The sequence below is a fragment of the Rana temporaria genome, chromosome 4 (assembly GCF_905171775.1).
Source record: "Rana temporaria chromosome 4, aRanTem1.1, whole genome shotgun sequence".
NCBI lineage: Eukaryota > Metazoa > Chordata > Amphibia > Anura > Ranidae > Rana > Rana temporaria.
The window spans coordinates 283,815,209-283,835,918 of NC_053492.1; the positions used below are offsets into that span (position 1 = coordinate 283,815,209).

The 20,710-nt window shown below is 42.5% G+C and overlaps 1 protein-coding gene across 1 annotated transcript in view; it reads left to right on the plus strand.

Annotated features, from left to right (window-relative positions):
• TRMT11 (tRNA methyltransferase 11 homolog) overlaps positions 1-20,710 on the plus strand; it is a 76,328-nt gene that overhangs the window by 50,729 nt on the left and 4,889 nt on the right. Inside the window, exon 12 of the mRNA XM_040350379.1 lies at positions 7,802-7,922. Within this exon, the coding sequence (XP_040206313.1) occupies positions 7,802-7,922 (121 nt within the window). The remainder of the gene's footprint in view (positions 1-7,801; positions 7,923-20,710) is intronic.

Consider the following 20,710-nt stretch of genomic DNA (forward strand, 5'->3'; position numbering starts at 1 on the left):
TCAAAATTAAGGGAAATCCTTAGGGGCTCCAAGTTCACTATAACAGGTGTTCCCATTGGAAGATTTCCCCTCTATTACTTTTTTGTGGGGTAGCCCAAAATGTGGGGTATTCTTTTACTTTCACTTTCAATGATAATAGTAAACAGGACAAATAGAGGGGTGAATATACTTGTAAAGCTTCAATTATATATAAAAAAAAAAAAAAATAACAAACATGTCATACTTGCCTCCACTGTGCAATTCGTTCTGCACAAAGTGGCCCCGAACATCGACTTCTGCGGTCCATCGGTGCTCTCGCAGCTCCTCCCCACATCAGATAACCTCCTGGGAGAGGCGCTCTCCCAGGGGTTACCTTGCGGGCATGCTCCTGAGTCCAGCATTTGGCATCCATAGCCGCCAAATGTATGACTCTGCCCCGCCCCCCGGCCGTGTCATTGGATTTGACAGCAGCAGGGGTCAATGGCTGTGCTGCTATCAATCTAGCCAATCAAGAGACGGGACCCTGTTGAGAGAGGGACAGCACGTCCTCATCGAGGGAAATTTGGGGCTCAGGTAAGAAAAACGGGGGGGCTGGTGACTGCCAGGTGTTTTTTTACCTTTACCAGGGGCACAGACAGCAATAAAAACTGACAAGCGTTCTAATCCCTCTGCACTCACAGAGCCGGTCCAGGTTGGGGAAAGATCATGATCATACGGTTGGGATCTGCCTGGAACCCTGAACTGGCACCTAGCTCAGCCTCTCAGTGAGCTGCTGAGAGTCTGGCCCAGCCACTTTAAAACCCAGCCCTCCAGTAAGCACGGGGGGAGGGTGTGGCAGGGCGCACAGGGGGGGACCTCTCTTGCCGCCAATAAAAGTGATCTTGCAGCGAATTCGCTGCAGAGACCACTTTTATCTTGAAGCGGACCGCTCGCCCTTTAAGAGGATACTGGGGTTATGGTAGCTAGCTGCTACCATAACAGCAGTATTCCTCTTCAAAGTACCAACGTAAAATGACGGTGGGCAATCCGGAAGTGGTTAAAGTCATGGGCTGGCCAGACACAGACTCAAACTGTGGAAAGCATACATCAGAAGAGTAATATAAGCCCCTCCCAAAAATATTTCCCTAAAAATGCCAAAGAACAGGGAAATACCATGTGACTTAGAGGATTTAAAAAAAAAAAACAAGAACAGAATACAGTTGCATGAAATATATGATGAATGTGAATGAATTATAGCAAATTAAACTTCTCTGTTTAGTATTACTTTAACTTTCCTTTACAGTACACATGTGGAGTTGTATACATAGTATAGTATACCTGCAGCACTGACAACATAAGCATCATCTGCTCAGTACTTAGAAACATTTAAAGAACACAGTTCAATGGTAATTAACAATGTGAGGGGTAGATTCTTGCTCCTTTAATTTTAAACCTGGCAGTGGTTTCATTTTTTATCCATGAACTTCACCCTGTGACAAGTTGCTATATTTTGAAACCAAACACTCATTTTCAACAGCTTTTAGAAGTTAATATTGTTTGACAAGTATTGGATAAAGGGATTAGGTGCTTGTTCTGGTTTATTGCTGAGAGTTAGAAATCAGTTTGGATATGGGATGCTGAGAACGTGCACTGAGCAAATCCAGAGAGCAGACAGTATTATGACACCGCGAGGAAAGGCTACAAACATGTCCTATTTGGAGATATTTTACACGTCTCAGAACCAGAAATTCCTCTGCATGAAATGTAAAATTAATTAGAAGCCTAATAGTTCTCCTAAGCCTGCGACTGCCATCTCAAAGTACTTGTTTTATTTAGGCTCTAAAAGAATGAATACATCTATTTAAACTGAGGTCATTTTTTTTGGTGGAAAAAGGGAAATTCTTGCTTGATGAATCCATAAAGTTTTCATTTTTTTTTTCCTCTTTTATTCAGAAAGTGTAAGGATGTTTAAAGTGTAAAGTTGAGTGGTATGTTACTGCAGTTTCCGTACACTTCATGTTATGTGAGTGTGTCTAGGCCCTCCTGTACTTACAGCCTGCTAGCTAGAAATCTGCAGTGTGAGATCTAAGGCAATGCTGCCTCTAACTGCACTAAAGAGAATTGGAGTGAGGCCCCGTACACACGTCCGAGAAACTCGACGGGCAAAACACATCGTTTTGCTCGTCGAGTTCCTTGTGAAGCTGCCGAGGATCTCGGCGAGCCAAATTTTCCCATTGCCCAACGAGGAAATAGAGAACATGTTCTCTTTTTGGCCCGACGAGATCCTCATCGGTTTCCTCGGCGAAAAGTGTACACACGACCGGTTTTCTCAGCAGAATACGTCTCCCATCAAGTTTCTTGCTGAATTCTGCAGAGAAAACCGGTCGTGTGTATGGGGCCTGAGATGCTCTGGGGCGCTTTGCAGGCGCTATAGCGCTAAAAATAGTGCCTGCAGAGTGCCCAGAAACAGCTGTTGCTATCTTTCCAGTGTGAAAGCCCCGAGGGCTTTCACACTGGGGCGGTGCGCTGGCAGGATGCTAAAAAAAAAGTCCTGCTTAGCAGCATCTTTGGAGCGGTGTGTATATCGTTCCTCCACCGCTCCTGCCCATTGAAATCAATGGGCACCACGGCTATTCCATCGGCAAAGCTCCGCTGCAGAGGCGCTTTGCAGTGGTTTTAACCCTTTCTTCATCGCTCGCTAGCGACTGAATAGCGCCACAAATATTTACGGTGAAGCGCCGCTAACAATGGCGGCACTGTAACGCAGACGCACCCACCGCCCCAGTGTGAAAGGGGCCTAAGATTTGGTGATGGTATTTCCTTGCTGCCCCTTGTTCTCCTAGAGGATCTGACCGGAGGATCCAAAACCTTCACTCTATCGAGCTGTCTGTCTTTATACAAAGTTACTGTGCAGAACAAGACAATGCACAACAAAATGATCCAGAGCTTGATGGGTTGAAAGGGAAAACGGTCTCATCAATAGCAGCAATACATAAACATGGATAGTTTATTCAATGATATTCATATAAAATCAATCCAATTGTCAATGCAAACGGAAGTGGGGAGAAGTAAAGGTTAATTGAAAGGCTTACGGTGTCACTGGAGGTCCCCAGAGCAACAGGGAGCTGGCGGCATTTCAAGGACTTTGAAAAAGCGCAATTGCGCAAAACGTGTCATCACAGCAACCAAGAAGCTTGCGGGTTACGCTTGTCCCTGAGCGGATCCAGCCATCACAGCTTCCATCAGCACTGACCACTATCCATGCCAGCCAACCGGCTCTGGTTCCATTTTCCCAGCTTTTACACCTTCCCAGGGCATTCCCATCCTAGCAGTGAGCAGCCACTAGTCTGTCTGGCTCCACCAGGAGAGAGTGTCTTGTATCCATTTGAAGACTGTGGCACCTTTCCATCTACCATCGGCACGCTAGCCGGCTCTTCGTCCTGTCACGTGGAGCATAGAGTTTGGAGTACCACCTGACCGCTGCCTCCCACTCCTCAATCACCTGCTAGTCTAGCTGCCCTCCACACGTTGGAGAACGGGTGCTTCCTACGGCTGAGTGCAGCAGGGACATTGGCACCTCCCCTGCTGCTAGTTTTTTTCCATCCTTGGATGCTGTTGCTCTGTAAGCCTTTCAATTTACCTTTATTCCTCCCCACTTCCTTTTGCATTGACAATTGGATTGATTTTATATGAAAATCGTTGAATAAACTGTCCATGTTTTCATATTGCTGCTATTGGTGAGACTGTTTTATGTATCAACCCATTGAGCGCTGGATCATTTTGTTTTGCCTTGTCTTTATCCATATCTTCCAGTTATGGTCATTGTCCAGCTGCACTAGGTCCAGGCCCCACTGTACCAACTGTGATCCCTTTATATCCACATGTGGCCATGTTTTAGCACTGTTGACATTTGCTATCAACCACTTGTGCAGAACAAGACATGATAAATCAGTAATGGGGAAAGGGAGACCACAAGCAATGCTGGTGGCAAGTCCTATGCCTGGGATGACCCATAAACAGAAGTTTCCAAATAGTTCAAACAATAATCCATCATAGAAAGGGTTAAATCACTTGTTGGCACCACCTTGCAGCTCTTATGATCCGTGGGCACTGAGGACTGTGAAAACACAAATAGAGAGAAGAGCGCACAGGCTCTGGTGCAAAGCCTTTTTATTCAATGGATAGAAACTATAAAATAAATACACTCTCACAATCATAAGTAGATACAGACTTGTCATCCGCTAGTTGACCTACCTCAGCATTACACGTTCTGGGCAAAGGCTTTCAGCAAACGCTGCAAGAACAACGAATATACGAATCAGCGTGAAGATGCTGTTACGCTGCACACTGACAAGTCTCACTCGTAGGAGACTCGACAAACTAGCGCTGCTTCCGGTACCACGTGACTCGGAGGGCCGGCAGCTAGTGAGGTGTGTGGGTGGTTGCTAGGACAACGCACTTCAGAAGGTATGGCCTTCTTCAGGTCTTGCTAAAAAATACCCCCAAAACCCAGATCTACATAGAATACCATGTGTAACAAAGCTGAATTGTTTTGTCTTACTATAAAATACAAGTTTTTGATTTGAGTGAAACTCATTTTCCTGTATTTTCCCAATGATGTGTTTTATATTGGGCGCTTTCTGTATCTTGTTCTATTTTCCCTAGCTACTGCCTTCCTACTTACAGCAATAGTTGACGGCTGCACCAACTCTTGCATTGTTCCAGTCCAGATTCTCACTCACTGGTAATGTGGGTCAAGGCTTGTTGCACCACACTTCTCATTGAAAACTGCCATCCTCCTGCAATACCTTTAAAGCTGGACAGTAGATTTATGCCGCGTACACACGATCGGTCAATCCGATGAGAACGGTCTGATGGACCGTTTTCATCAGACCAAACCTATCGTGTGTGGGCCCCATTGGTTATTTATCCATCGGTTAAAAAATTAGAAACTTGTTTTAAAATTAACCTAACCGATTAGAAAAAAAACGATCGTTAGTAGGCACGTCCATCGGTTAAAAATCCACGCATGCTCAGAATCAAGTCGACGCATGCTTGGAAGCATTGAACTTCGTTTTTTTCAGCACGTCGTGTTTTACGTCACCGCATTCTGACACGATCGTTTTTTTAACTGATGGTGTGTAGGCACGACTGACCATCATTCAGCTTCATCGGTTAACTGATGGAAAAATCCATCAGACCGTTCTCATTGGATTGACCGATCGTGTGTACAGGGCATTGGCCTTATTCCCTCCTGGACATTTGGGCACATTGGGCAATAAAGTGGTTGTAAACCCCTTACATATACCCAGTGAAGTGACTGACCTCAGGTGATACACTGTGATGAAACAAATCCTTCTACATAAGCTGTACCTGTCTATTTGCAGTCTTCTTGTCTCTATCTGTTCAAAGTGCTGAAATCTAAAGATTATCTGAGAGTTCAGAAAAAAGGGAGTAGAGGACTGAAATCGCACTCTGTAGAGCTTAGCGAGGAGAAGGTTTTGAAGGTAGATCACCAGTTTGTCAGTAGTCTTCTTTGTTATGGACCTTACTGTGTGCACTGGTACGCAGTCATGTTGGAACAGGAAGGGGCCATCCCCAAACTGTTCCCACAAAGTTGGGAGCATGAAATTGTCCAACATGTCTTGGTATGCTGATGCCTAAGGCCGGGTACTCACGACCAAACATGTATGGTGAAAGCGGTCCGTCGGACCGTTTTCACCATACATGTCTGCCAGAGGGCTTCTGTACGATGGTTGTACACACCATCGTACAGAAGTCCGCGCGTAAACAATACGCGGGGCGTGTCCGCGGTGTCGCCGCGACAATGACGCAGCGACGTGGGCGGCCCGCCTTTAAAATGCTTCCACGCATGCGTCGAATGACTTCGACGCATGCGTGGGACGGCGGGCGCCTGGACATGTACGGTAGGTCTGTACTGACGACCGTACATGTCCGAGCGGGCAGAATTCCAGCGGACTGTTTTAAAACAAGTCCAGGAATATTTGTCTGCTGGGAAAAGGCCCGGCGGGCAAATGTTTGCTGGAATTCGGCCCGCTCGCGCCCACACACGACCAAACATGTCTGCTGAAACTGGCCTGCGGACCAGTTTCAGCAGACATGTTTGGTCGTGAGTACGGGGCCTTAGTGTTCCCTTCACTGGAACTAATGGGCCAAGCCCCTGAAATACAACTCCACACCATAATACCCCTCCCCAAAATGATTTGGACCAGTGCTCAAAGCCAGGTCCATAAAGACATGGATGAGCGAGTTTGGGGTGACTGCGCGACACACTAGTGCCTGATCTCATAAATGTGCTTCTGAAAAAATGGTCAAACATTCCCATAGACCTTGTGGACAGCCTTCCCAGAAGAGTTGAAGCAGTTATAGCTGTAATGGGTGGGACAACTCAATATTGAACCCTACGGACTAAAGGCAGCCATACACGGTTCGAATTTCCAAATAATTTTCGTACGAAAATCGTATCAAAGAATTTTCGTACGAAAATCGTATCAAAGAATTTTCGTACAAATTTCACACCGTTGGTGGGCTGCAGCAACAGCCGATTTTCGTGCGGCAATCAAATTTGAGAAATCCGACATGTTGGAAATTTTTTGAAAAACGAACGATTTTCTGTTCAATGATGGGAGAATCGTACGAGAAATGTAATAGAAAAAAAAATACGCATGTGCAAGAAAAGAAGATTCCCGGAGTGAAACGAAGATTCCCGGCAACATGAAGGTTTTGTCGGCCGAATTTCGAAAATCAATGGTGGCATCATCGGATCACAAAAAAAAACGAACTTTCTGATTTCGAAAAGAAAATTTGTTCGAAATTCGACCGTGTATGGCCTGCATAAGACTGGGATGCCATTAAAGTGTGTGTGTGTGTGTGTGTAAAGGAAGGCACACTTTTGGTAATGGTGCCATTTTGTTATTTACCTTTTTGGTTATTATAGGAACAGATGCCCCTTTTATTCCTGTTTTAATGTCTCTGCCCCATACAAACCATACATGCATAATTGTAAATTGTATTAGGAATAGTTAATAGTAATGAGAGAGAGAGCGCTGCATGTGTCCTTGTGATTCATTCATCATATTGCATTTACAGGCTTTTTGATTGCAGACCGATTCATTTTGATTTTCCTGATGTAGCCTCTAAATACATTTTTATGGTTGGCCTTATCTGATTTAGCGATCACTTTTGCAAATTGTTCCTACACTCTATTGTATCCTATGTTTAGCAATCTGTTGTTAATTATTGGAAAATGAATCTCAGGCAATTTTGCTATTGCCTTTGCACTACCAAAAGGTGCTCATTGGACCCAAGCTAAGAGAGACGTCTGAGTTGCATCTGCAAGTACAGCATTTCTGGGAAGCTTTTGAAACGTTTACTGCGATTAGGTCAGAATAGATTGTACGTACAGTAGGCTGATCAACTGACAGATGTGTTTCCATTCTTTCTGCACATAACCAGCTGCAATAGATCTATTATAATTACAGCATTTATTGTGCAGGTGTTTAAGCATACATTTTTTTCCTACTTGTCAATGTATGCAGAATATACAGTAATTATCTGAATATCAGTTTTGTGACACTGGATGTAGAAGTTTTCTTCTGGGTCCTGACCATAAATTTACCACTCTGAGGTGCATTTCTTATTTGTTGCCAGTTTCCTTAGCTGAGCCTGCCTTTTTCACAATATGTACTTGGTTTAGTAAATCATCCTAATGGTATGTAAAACACAATGGAATGTTGGTTTGAACAGCCTCTGAAATGCTCTTGAAAGGCTAATACTTATGGTTCATTGCCCAATTTTTAAAGTTCTGCTTTATTTCTTTTAGATATACAGACGAGGCTGTACCCCGGCACCCATGCCTGAAACTTATTAGCAACTGTGAACAGATGCTTTCCAGCCACACGTCTCGCCGCCTCATAACAATGGAAAAGGTGAAGGAGTTTGAGGTAAGAGTGCTGAGACAGAGCAGAAGCCAGAGTAGGGATATATTTTTACCTGTGTCAGAATCGGTCATTCTGCATGTTTGCATTCATCCCTCTTTCCTTTCTGTATGACATCATACTGTGTGCCATTTAACAGCAGGAAACAACATTTCTCCTTTTCATATATCAACGGTAACATTCTGACGCTGCTCTTTTCCAGGCTGTATTTCTTTCACTAAACAGAATACAGATCAATTTTTAAAATCTTTGTTAAATGGAATATACATATAAAAGCTTATTGGGCCACAAAACAATATACAGTACATCAAAATAAAGAAAAAGCTAATAAAGATAAAATAGTCATCCAACAATATCATTTTTTTTTTTTGTTCACTTCACATATTTGGTTCAAATTAAAGTCAGTTTAAAAACATTTAAAATTAAGACACTTGTAATATCAATGATCATGTCAAAACAACCTTTTTATGCTTCACTTACATTATTGTATTTATTTATTTATTACAAGTACTTGTATAGTGCCAACAATTTCCACAGCACTAAAAATTGATATAGATATATATATATATATATATATATATATATATATATATATATATATATATATATATATATAATTAATTATTCACATCAGTCCCTGCCCTCAAGGGGCTTTACAATTTAAGGTCCCTGACTCGCATTCATGCGTACTGGGGCCAATTTAGACAGCCAATTAACCTACCAGCAAGTGTTTGGAGGAAACCCACACAGGCACAAGGAGAACATGCAAACTCCAGGCAGGTAGTGCCATGGTTGGAAGTCGAACCAACAACTGTAGTGCTACCATGCGCAAGTGCTAACCACTTAGCCACTGTGCCACTCACATTATAGTTGTTTACAATTCTTTTTATTTTTACAATTTAACTATACAGTTTGTTGTATCAGTGGGCTGGGAATATTACCTACAATTTGTAAATTAATCAATAGGCCCAAATCTACAGTATATAGAGCTACCCCAATCTCAAGGAATCTGCAATAGCCTAGAAATGCCCTCCATTGTTCATCATTTCTGGCATTTTTTTCTCAGAAGGGTTTTACGTTGTGGAAGTTCTGTTCTGATCCACTGGGTGGAGTGTTGTGCATGCTCTCCAATTTTTTCCAACCTTATTGCTTTGAGAAACTATCTTCTGCTGCGAAGGGAAATGTGCAAATATGATCTTTGATTCGTTCCCTGATCCTTGTGATCACATCTGGCCATCTGATCCTCACATGCTACTAGCTGTTTCGTTTTTTTTTCAGTATTTGAGACCATGCCTTTTAACCTGTATACCCTTTACCCTTTAGCCTGCATATTGCCTTAAAAGAGAAGTATGGGGTTGTTTTTTTTTCCCAGTATCATACTTGCCTTGGTGGATTCAGCATCAGTTCAATTCTGCATCTATCCTTCGGCGACTCTACACTGAGAACAGAGCGATCGAACACCGTGATCAGAGAGCTGCTGATTGTCAGTCACAGGCTCTCTGCTCTGCCCCCTCCTTACTCACTGGAGTGCTGGGCTGTGGAGGGGATGGAGCGGCCAGCTCAAGCTCTCGACCGTTCGCTGAGAGGCTCAGGCTGAGCTGCTCTCGGCTGAAAACGGGTCACAGGAGTGCAAAACAATATATACCATCTGTGGAGCCTCTGCCCTCTCCGCTGAGCTCTCTACCTCAGCCATTCAAAACTTCATCACCCAAATTACCCAGGTATTTGCTGATGACACTTCTCATGCAAGTTATCAATAATCACATATGACAAAAAACATTAAAATATGTAACAATTTTCAAGTGAGTCCATCAAAGTGATACATGTACACATAATCCAAAAAAAAGGACAGTCCATTTAGATGATAGGTATCCCCAGTGATTTAATGTGCAAAACCAGCAAAACAAAGTGTCAAGGAGCCCCCCACAAGACCATACCCACATCAACTCACACCTTTTAACAGAGACTCTGGATCTCAAGTTATAGAGATCGAAATCACTTCTGGTTTCCACACATCCCTGTGTCTATCAGGAGGGATACGATATAATCCATAGAGGGTTCAGCCTTGTTATCATACAAAAGTATATCTGTTACTCAGCCCAACATATGGAAAAAGATCTTCAAAATTTTGCAAGTCCCAAAGGAAGGTTTGGTGAGGAACAAGACGGCTCGGCATGCCCTTTCATCCAAAGCAGCTTGTCTCAGTAGCTGCTTTGGATCACTGGTAATAAGGCTTACCTATAGGTACTGTAAATATCTCCTAAATGTGCACCATATAGGATATGTTTACTGTGCATGCGCTCTGAAGGTAGGGCCAACCGGGCTGTTCCTTCAGAGTCCTGTGCCATAAATGGCTGCTCCTGTGTGCATGCGTGGGCGTGACGTAATCGCTGTTTTGGCCACTCACACAGCCAGAGTCCACAAACCCGGAAGGAAGATAGGTGAAGAAGGAAGCCCTGCCACTGGAAGAGCTTTGTTCTAAGTTGATTTCAAATAATGTGCTAGTACTAGCACATTATAATGTTGCCTTGCAGGTGGTATTTTTTTATTTTTTATAAAATCGCCGGCAGTTTACTACTGCTTTACCAGACAGCAGCATGTCAGACTGTGGATGAGTCAGTGCAGGTGCCTTAGTCATAGTTGGAATCACTTCTCCTGATAAACATTCTGGGATTTTTAGCATTGGATCAGCCTGTTGGAGGGTCAGTTGGACAAAACCATGGTGACGTACGTCAACCATGAGGCCCCCAGAAGTTTTGCTGTGGCAAGTGAGGTGTAAAAGAGGTGTCTTGGGCAGAACTAGACGATCAACAGGCATATTTTTTCATTCAGAAGTGCATGGACCCAGGAAAGTGGCTTCTCCAGAGTCTGTGTCATGGGGGAAATTTGATGTGGATCTCCCGGCCTCCAGGTTCAAGAACAAACTAGACTAGTGGAAGCATTGGGTGGTCTGATGGCTCTGTGGTATCAGTACATCAGCTAATTGTATGCCTTTTGTCTCCAGAAATGTATTCATCGTCTGCTCCGTAGTATCAAAATGAAGGAAATTCTGGTGCTTCTCAATGCTCTGGACTCGCCCAGATTGTCCGGATCTTCTGCCCCAAGGGCTGGTTTACTGCCCTGTTTCTCAGGCACTGGCTTTAACAGGATGGCTATTGAAGCCCAGGTTCTATGGGAAAGCAACATCTGAGTCTGCGATTTCCTTCCTTTTCCCCACCTAACAAAAGTTGCATTTTCAATAAAATTCTGACAAAGGAGCGTACAGTCAGATGCCAGCACTGTTCAGGAGTTTCACAGCGCCTGCTAAATGCAATAACTAGCATCTGACAATCCTTTATCTATGCTGCCTAGCATTAATGGGTGAATCAATGGATCTCTGTCCTTTAGCCCATGGGGCTAAATGAGAGAAATTCAAAACGCATACACTTACATGTTATAACATCAGCATTTCAGTGCAAACAATAGTTATTTTTTGGCAATCCAATATAAGCTTAATTGTAAAATGTCATTTCATGTTGTGCTGGCCATCTCTTTCCACAACTTCCTGAATTCCATGCATGCTTTGTAGCTTTTCCTCTGCTCATTCCTTTGGTTTGCTTTTCTAAGAACTACATATCCTGTGGTACCTTGCTGCTTTGAAGTGGTGATGTGGTGTATTTTCTGTACTGACTGTGCCTCCTGAAACTCTACCTCTCTGCACCTCTGTAGTTTAGACAGCAGGCTCTGTGAAATGTGTGGCACAGCAGCGCATATTCACATGGCACAGAAATCAATGTGTGGCGCTCTTTGCAAAGTAGGATATATCATTCAGATTAATAGGTGCAGGATAGATTCAATGTGAAAATCATATATTTGTAAACATTTTGACCATAGTAGATGCACTTCACCCCTTTTTATTATTATTATTATATTGCTCCTCAATACAGTGACATGTCAGAAATGTGTTCAGGTAGATAGTTAATGTTGCTAAAAGCTACACTTTAGGTAAATCATTTTAGTTTTTACTATATTTTTTTTTTTTAGAATTAGGTCTAGTTTGGTGGATGAAAGGTCTCAGGAGTTAACCTTTTAATGCTGAAATGATGGATAAAATGGAAATAAATGCAGACAGTTTAATGGTGCAGATCTGTCAGATTTAGCCTTTGTATATGTACAGTACTGTGCAAAAGAAGAAAAAGGAAAACCAGTTAGTCTGCTTATAGATCTCCAATCACAGTAAACGTTTTTATAAACTTACCTTTTCACGTGCCCTGGGACACTTAACTCAGACACAGGAACTTTTTCTATGATACGCTTCAATTTCTGGTTAAAGGAGAAGAACAGCTAATGCTTTTTTGGCTGTACTTTTCCTGTTGCTCACTGGATTGCGGTTCATTCTGCATTCCTGTGAAGCCCGCTATCGGCTGATGTCAGAGCCGGTCCAGGCTCGGGAAAGATCGCGACCATGTGGTCGGGATCCGCCCACATGCCTGGACCGCCACCTGGCTCAGCCTCTCGGCTGAGCCGGCCACTCCCACCCCCTCCGCAACCCAGCACTCCAGTGTACGGTGACTAACAGTCACCAGCTCTCTGCTCACATAGCTGTGAGAACGGAGGTGTTTGATCACTTGATTCCCAGTGTTAGAGCCATTGGTGGACGGATGCAGCATCAGAGCGATGCTGCATCCACCTAGGTAAGCATGATTCAAGATTTTTATTTTATTTCCCATACTTCTCTTTTAAGGTTCAAAATGTTGAGAATCATTACATTCTATTCTAAAAGGCTCGTCCACAGGCAATAATATGCATTCATAGAAAACAACAAGAAGAAGCTGTATTATTGAATGCAGATGGCCTGACAGAACTTGTATAAGGCTGCTTTCACATTGAGGCGTGCAGCTGCGGTGACGGTATAGCCGCGCTATTTGTAGCGCGGCTATACCGTCGTATTTACCGCGATATTCGGGCGCTAGCGGTGAGGTTTTAACCCCTGCTAGTGGCCGAAAAAGGGTTAATACCGCGGTATTACCGCGCTTTCCCATTGATTTCAATGGGAAGGCGCGGTATAGGAGCGGTGAACACACCGCTCCTATACCGCGGTAGAGATGCGGCTAGCAGGACTTTTGGTGCGCTCCTGCTAGCGCACCGCTTCAATGTGAAAGCCTTCGGGCTTTCACATTGAACACTACAGGGCATGTTTTTTCATGCGGTATAGCAGCGCTATTTTTAGCGCTGTACCGCATGAAAAACGCCTCAATGTGAAAGGGGCCTTATTCATATGTGCTCAGTGTTTGGAAGATGCCCCATTCTTGGACCTGACATAACTTTACAAGTCTACATGACATGTCGTGCTATATGCAAACCATATCATTTTATCTTCTATGCTTAAAAGCTAGTCCTTGAGTTCAAATCAAGTGTGCATGGACCTGAGAGGAGTATTTTGGCAGAATGATGTCTGCTGCAGGCAGGAGGAAGCATTTGTTAGTGATCACTCACCCAAACTGTTCCTACATTGTAACTTTCTGGCAGCATGGGGCTATGTACATATACACTCAGCCAGGAACCAAGCTACTGTGCAGAAAAGCAGCTTTAACATGACTGCCCCCTCTGGGACAGCAACTTATTCTAGGAAAAAGATTCTATGATGGGGTTGACCTAATATAAAGGTGAAGGCACTGTCAGGGGAAAGTTAGTAAATCATTGCAAGTATTACAATTACACCTTACTTGGCATGCAAGCCCTTATCACAAAAAAAAAATGTCTGTAGCTAGGTCCCCTTTAACTGCTGATACAGAACTGACATGAAAAGTTTGGTTTTTCTCCTTCTGTTTGTCCTAAATGGTTGCATTTCCAGGATGTGGCCTAAATGTGTTCATAATGCACGGATCTAACCATCTGTGGTTTATACTTGGTTTGTCAAAACATCACAGCTTGAAGGAAGCCACTACAAGGTCATAAGCATCTATGATGTGCACAACAAGCGACCAAATCTCAGGCAGTGCTTGGATAAAACAAGAGCAAGAATGATAAACAGCCCTAGCATTAACATAACAAATTGTGCTTGTTACTCCTCAGATCAACAGTGTTGACTTTGGCACAAACAAAAGGTTTGCTCTGTTTTCCCCCCCACTTTAAACCCTTGGCATATGTTTGTTTTCTTTCTGTTTTTTGTTTGTAATCCACAAGCAGGTTTTAAATGAAGCATCTTTTTTATAATGGCCACATTTGGTAGTTTATTGCTCATTAACCCCTTGAGCACTGCATGCAATCCTGCTTCTTTTTGTCCAATGTTTTTTATTTTTTTGCAATTTTGGCTGTTTATCCAAGCATCTATTTGTGGTTTCAAGAGTTTGGATTACAGCACCTGACCGAAGCACAGAGACAAATGACTTACTGCTCCTTGGCAGGCAAACAGGCAGGTGCTTCTAATTCACAGAGCAGATGGTTTGCAGATAGTTTGCACATTGACACCAGAACTTTACATTGCACGCTCTGCTAAGGGGTACTTGGAGCTATGAATGACTTCCTTTTGGTTCCTGCACACAGATAAAGCTGTGCTCTGTAGTTTTGGAGCACAAGCATTTTTTTTTTCCTCCAGAAATACACAAAGTGATTCCAGCCTTCTGTACACTTGTTAGCAGTACAGTACACGCTGTCAAAGTTGGATCTTTAAATTAGGATGCTGCTTATATCAGATATGTGATTTTTTTTTTTTTTTTTAATGTGTGTTTTTTTCATATTGTGTGAAGCATCCCCAAATTTGTAATCATCTTAAATTGTAAAGCTTCTCATTACTAGCAATTACACTACAATTATACTTCTTTTTTTTTTTTCCTCCACAAGCACCTTGTTCAGATCCATCGTTGTCTAGGTAAATAGAACCAGACTTATGCCCTTTACATCTTGCCCATGCACAAATCTCTGGTGTTTAGGAAATAATAATTTCACAAAATTCAGATTTTTACCTTTCTAGTCCAGGATTCTATGGCTGTTTGTCCCCTACTGCTGCCCAACTGTCTTTCCTCATTGCCTCTGTTTCTTACTGCCCCACTTCTTTTTTACATTACTACAAAGTAGCCTTCAGGTGTCCTATCACACCCCCTGCTTCACATACCCCTTGTAATCTTTTGGTGACAACATTTAAAAGGCAGATCAGAACTACTACTTTTTTCCTTGTTACTACTAATTACAGTTGTAATGTGTCCAGTCATACTCCTGCTCCATACACCCCCCCCCCCATTATCTTTCAATTGTAATCTGCAGAACAGAATTATGGGCTATACACACTGGTTGAATTGTAGGTGGCTTTAGCCAGTTGAATAGAAACCGGCCAACATTTGGCCTGTGCGTACCTGTCATGGAAAAAAAATATATTTATATATATAATTGTGTATGTGTGTATATGTGTGTGTGTGTGTGTGTGTGTGTGTGTGTGTGTGTGTGTGTATATATATATATATATATATATATATATATATATAATATATACACACACACTAAATAATTAGTCCATCTTTGTTGAGTTTAACGCATCTTGCACACGATCAGATTTTCATCGGACAAAGCGTAGGGCTTTTGTCCGAAGGGCGTTGGGCCAGGAACTAGTATTGCATACAAATGGCAAATTATTGTTGGCCAACAATACAAAACAACGTGGTTTTTCAGCTCTTTAGCCACCCTTTGGCCAACTTATGTTAATGTTGTGTTATAGTTGCCATTGATTCTGAGCATGCGTGTTTGTACTCTGGAGTTTTGTCCGACTGACTTTTGTACACATAATCGGGTAATCCAACAACACACAATTTTAAAGCATGCTGTCCAACATTTGTTGGCGGAAAATCTGACAACTATCCGATGGAGCATACAAACAGTCAGATTTTCCGGCAACATCCTGTCCTCACAATTCCTGTCAGAGAATCCAATCAGGTGTATGAGGGTATAGAATGGCTCATACAATTGTGGAATTTCTATAGATTTTGCGCTATTTTATGTTCATTATTGATTTACTACTAGCAATTCACTAGGATTGAGTATCCGCACTCTTAACTGAAATCCTCAATTTATTCAGCAGGTTCTGTGGCGCAAATTCCCCCTTTTTTTTTTCCCACTACCTGCCTGGAGTTTGCATGTCCTCCCTGTTTCTGTGCGAGTTTCCTCGCACACTCCAAAGACATGCTGATAGGTTAATTGGATCCTGTCTAAATTGGTCCTAGTATGTGTAGGTATGGATGTGAGTTGGGGACCTAAGACTGTAGGCTCCTTGAGGGCCGGGACTGATGTGAATGTAAAATTGATGTATAAAGCGCTGCGTAAAGCCGGGGTAAAAGTTTAGGTCAATTCCGCCATATTTAGACATCATACATTTTTTTCCCCTCTTTAAGTGTATAGAATCTTTCTGGTCTTTTGGGAACAGGCTTTGATGTTTTGGCATTATATAATAGACACGCTTTGTCCAAACCCCTTTTTATTGGCAAGAGTATTAAGCAGTCCATAGTTTTTCTTTTGTGAACAGACTGTTTTCTCTGGGAAAATGTGTTTAATAACAGCCTCAGTTCTGACACTGCTGTGATCTTAACTAGAGTCCAGATAACTGAAAATTGTCTTCTTAAGTTGTGAAACAAAACTCAAGATGCACAGAAAGGATTTTCGTACCAAAAGAGGTGCAGAAAGGTTGTCCTGTGGTTTTAAACCTGTACTGATAAGTCTTGAGCCTTCACCATCTACCTATTGCACACTACTTGGCACAGTAGCTTAGGACTCTGCAGTACTTACCTGGTCTAATCAAGAACTTATCGTGTCCGTTTTTGAAGCAGTGAACAGTGGCGATCCCAAGGGATCACCACTGGTCACAGCCCATAAACAGTTGATGAAACAGAGATAATCGGGGGGAGAAGTGTTTGAACTTGTTCTCCCCCCCGATTATCTCCACACACAGAAGTCTCAGACTGACACCGTAACGGCCAGTTTATGAAGCTGCGATCTCAGCACTTTACTGGCGATCTGTGTCAGAATTCACACTCCCTGATTCACCATCTCAGAGCTGGTGAAGAGGGAATCCCGGGGAACTGAGGAGGAAGAAGGAAGATTTTTAACTTCCTTCTACCTCGTTCAGACCCCCCAACACTGTAACTATGTCCCCCTGTAATATTTATGTGTATACATACATATATATAATGTGTATGTGTGTGTGTATATATATATATATATATATATATGTGTGTGTGTGTATATACTAGGGCTGCAATGAACGATTATTTTCATAATCGATTAGTTGGCCGATTATTGTTTCGATTAATCAGATAATAGTCTTAAAAAAAAGAAGTTGCATTTTTACTTTTTTTTTTGTGCCAATTTGTTGTTGGGCAGATTACAAAACACAAATTGCCGCGAAAACACATTAAATGCTTTTCTGAGGCTTCTCCATTGAAGTATATTGAACCAAAAAAAAAAAAAAAAATGGCACCGTTTTGCGTTAAAAAGTCCTTGCCCTTTCCAAATACGCAGCAGCCGAAAAAAAATCATGGATGTGAACGTGTCCCATAGGAAAACATGTAAATGATCTGTAGTGTGTTTCTGCAAAAAGCACCAAAAAACAGAGGTGTGACCCCAGGCCTGAGATGTTTAGTAACATAATGGGGTTAAAACACAAAAATAAGTACAAAAAGAGCAAATAATTGCTACTGTAAGGGGTTCATTGTTTTACTGTGGGACAGTGAAAGTAATATTTACAGTAGCGATTTGCTTTTTTGTACTATAAAGGGCTAATTTTAGTTTTTTTAACCCTATTATGTTACTGGTCGATTAATCGATTATGAAAATTGTAATCGATTCATTTCATAATCGATTAGTTGTTTCGGCCCTAGTATATACATAGTGTGTGTGTGTGTGTGTGTGTGTGTGTATATATATATATTAGTGCTGTCAGTTAAACTCGTTATTAACGGCGTTAACACAAACCCATTTTAACGCAGTCAATTTTTTTATCGCGCGATTAAGGAGGTTCACCCTTTAAAACATTTTTTTTTTGTCAGCACGTACCTCTTAACCCTTTCACGCCGACGGGACGCATATATGCGTCCTCGGCGTTCGGGGGTTATACCGGGATGATGCCTGCAGCATAGAGCGGGCGATCGGCTATCCAAACATAACAACCGATGTGGCTAAAAGCCGCTCGGTTGTTATGCCGGAGGAGCGGGAGGGGACACCCCCCCCCCTCCCGCCGCCTTTCGCCGCTCTGACCGGGCCTCCCGTCCCACCGGGAGACCCGATTCTCCATCCGCCGCGTTCTGTGTTCAGGCGGAGACTGACACTAAGCCGTAAACGGCTTTGATTCGGTCTCCGCATTGAAACCACGGAAGCGGCGTCATGACGTCACTTCCGGGTTTCTCGGCTGCCAATGGCGCCGGATTTTAAAAAGTACACAGTATTCAGAATCGCCGTTTTCGGCGATCTGAATACTTTGAAGTGCAAAGGAGGGCTCGGAGGTCTTTTAGACCCCGATCCCTCCATAAAGAGTACCCGTCACCACCTATTGCTGTCACAAGGGATGTTTACATTCCTTGTGACAGCAATAAAAGTGATCAAAATGTAAAAAAAAAAAAAAAACACAATTTAATATTATAAAAAATAAATAAATAAATAAGAAAACAAAACAAAAAAAATGTTTTAAAGGGTGAACCTCCTTAATCGCACGATTAATCGTGAGTTAACTATGACATTAATGCGATTAATCGCGATTAGAAATTTTAATCGCTTGACAGCACTAATATATATATATATTTTAGTAGGGGGACTGGTTGTTTTAATTACATTAACCACACTGTCTGTCAGTGTACTGAGCGGTGATGACTTATCACTGCTCAATAAAATGACATCTCAGTATTTCTGTGCATTTCTGGTACTGTAATCTCGTAGAGTATCACGATATTCCAGTATCAGGGGCCGTTCTCCACTGTTTGAAGCGTTGGTAGATCACTTCACTCCTCCAAGGGTGAAGCGATCTTCTCCTCTTCATAAACAGGCACACAGAGGAGAAAAATCTCCATTGTGAATGCCGGAGAACGAAGCAGTGAATAGATTTCACCATGCATTACTATGTCTACCTGTCTGAAAAGGACTTTGTTTTTAGAATCTCTCTATCTGCACAAGTCCTGTTCATCTGCTTTCTGTCTATGCTATTGTGTAGCTAGCCATACACGTGTAGATTTGCATGGCTGAACAAGATAAATCACTTAAATCTGCAGGACCAGTGACTGTCCGAATACCTGAACAGTGACTGCATCTGACCATATAGTCATTGTTTGTCTAACCCAACTCTGTCAAAGTTTCTTGAGCCGAGGCGTGTCAATAGGGCTACCCTTGGCTCGAATCTTGGTTGATTTAGCAGAAATCGGAGGAGATACAAGCCATGTACAAGCCAGTCTAAAGCTGGGTAAGCATGCATAGTTTTTTTTTTTTGTTTTTTTCAATCAGCCAGTCTTCAGTTAGACATTGGGGGTTATTTACAACACAAATCTACTTTGCACTTCAAGTGCAAATTGCACTGAAAGTGCACTTGGAAGTGCAGTCACTGTAGATCGGAGGGGAAAATCTGCTGATTTTATCATCCAATCATGTCCAAGCTAAAATGCTGTTTTTTTTTTTTTTTTGCATGTCCCCCTCAGATTTACAGCGACTGCACTTCCAAGTCCACTTTCAAGTGCAATTTGCCCTTGTAGTTTGCACTTGTAGTGCAAAGTGGATTTGCCTTTCGTAAATAACACCCATTGTGTCCAGTTTGAAAAAGATAATCCTCTGGAAAGCAGGGTTTCTCTACTGGTATACCTAAAGCTCTCTGCACTCTTGTTACTCCAGTACTCAATGATCCCAAGCAAAATTCTGGGGTATCTTACTTAGGACATTGAAAGGATAAGGAAATTAAACTACCCATCCCTTTTAGTATCCAGCATCAGACTGAACATATAGCAGCCATAGGTCTTCTGGGTCTCCAATAAACCTAACTAAAAACATTTTAAGCTTAAAGTGGTATTAAAGGTTTGGCTTTTAAAAACAAAAACAAACTTGTCATACTTGCCTGCTCTGTGCAGTAGTTTTGTACAGGGCATCCCTGATCGGATTCTTCTCGAGTCCCCTGCTGGTGCTCCTGGCTCCTTCCGCTTAACCAGCGTTCCATAGTAAGCCGATTGCTATGGGGGCACTGGTGTGTGCTCACTCCCGAGTCCTTATGACACATAGAGCCTTGACTCGGCCCCTCCCCCTTCTCTGTCCTCATTGGCTCACTGGTTGTGATTGAGGAGATTGAGTCCTTGGACAGCCGAGGTACTCGTGTACATCGCTGGATCAAGAGGGGGCTCGGGTAAGTATTAGGTGGGGCTGTGAGGGGAGCAACACAAGGTGAAGATAAAAAAAAAACTTCAGCCTTTACAACCACTTTAATACAGCTAAATAAAGTCCCTTTCTGAACTATCGCCAAATAGACATAGGACTTAAATCCACAGTTCTGATCACCTGAAAATGGGCTGATCAGTTGTACACATTATAGCCTTCTCTATAGTCAAATATTGTATTTAGTTGTATTAGGTCTGTCCCTACACCTTACAGCAGTGGTTCTCAACTTCTGTTCTTAGGACCCACTAACAGGCCAGGTAACCGAAATACATCACAGGTGATATCATTTGCTGCTCAGTGATTGTAGTATTCTAGTCTGCATCTTCCCAAGGTAATACTTAAAATCTGGCCTGTTAGTGGGTCCAGAGGACAGGAGTTGAGAACCACTGCCTTAGGCTGGGTTCACACTACTACACTACTTTCATCCT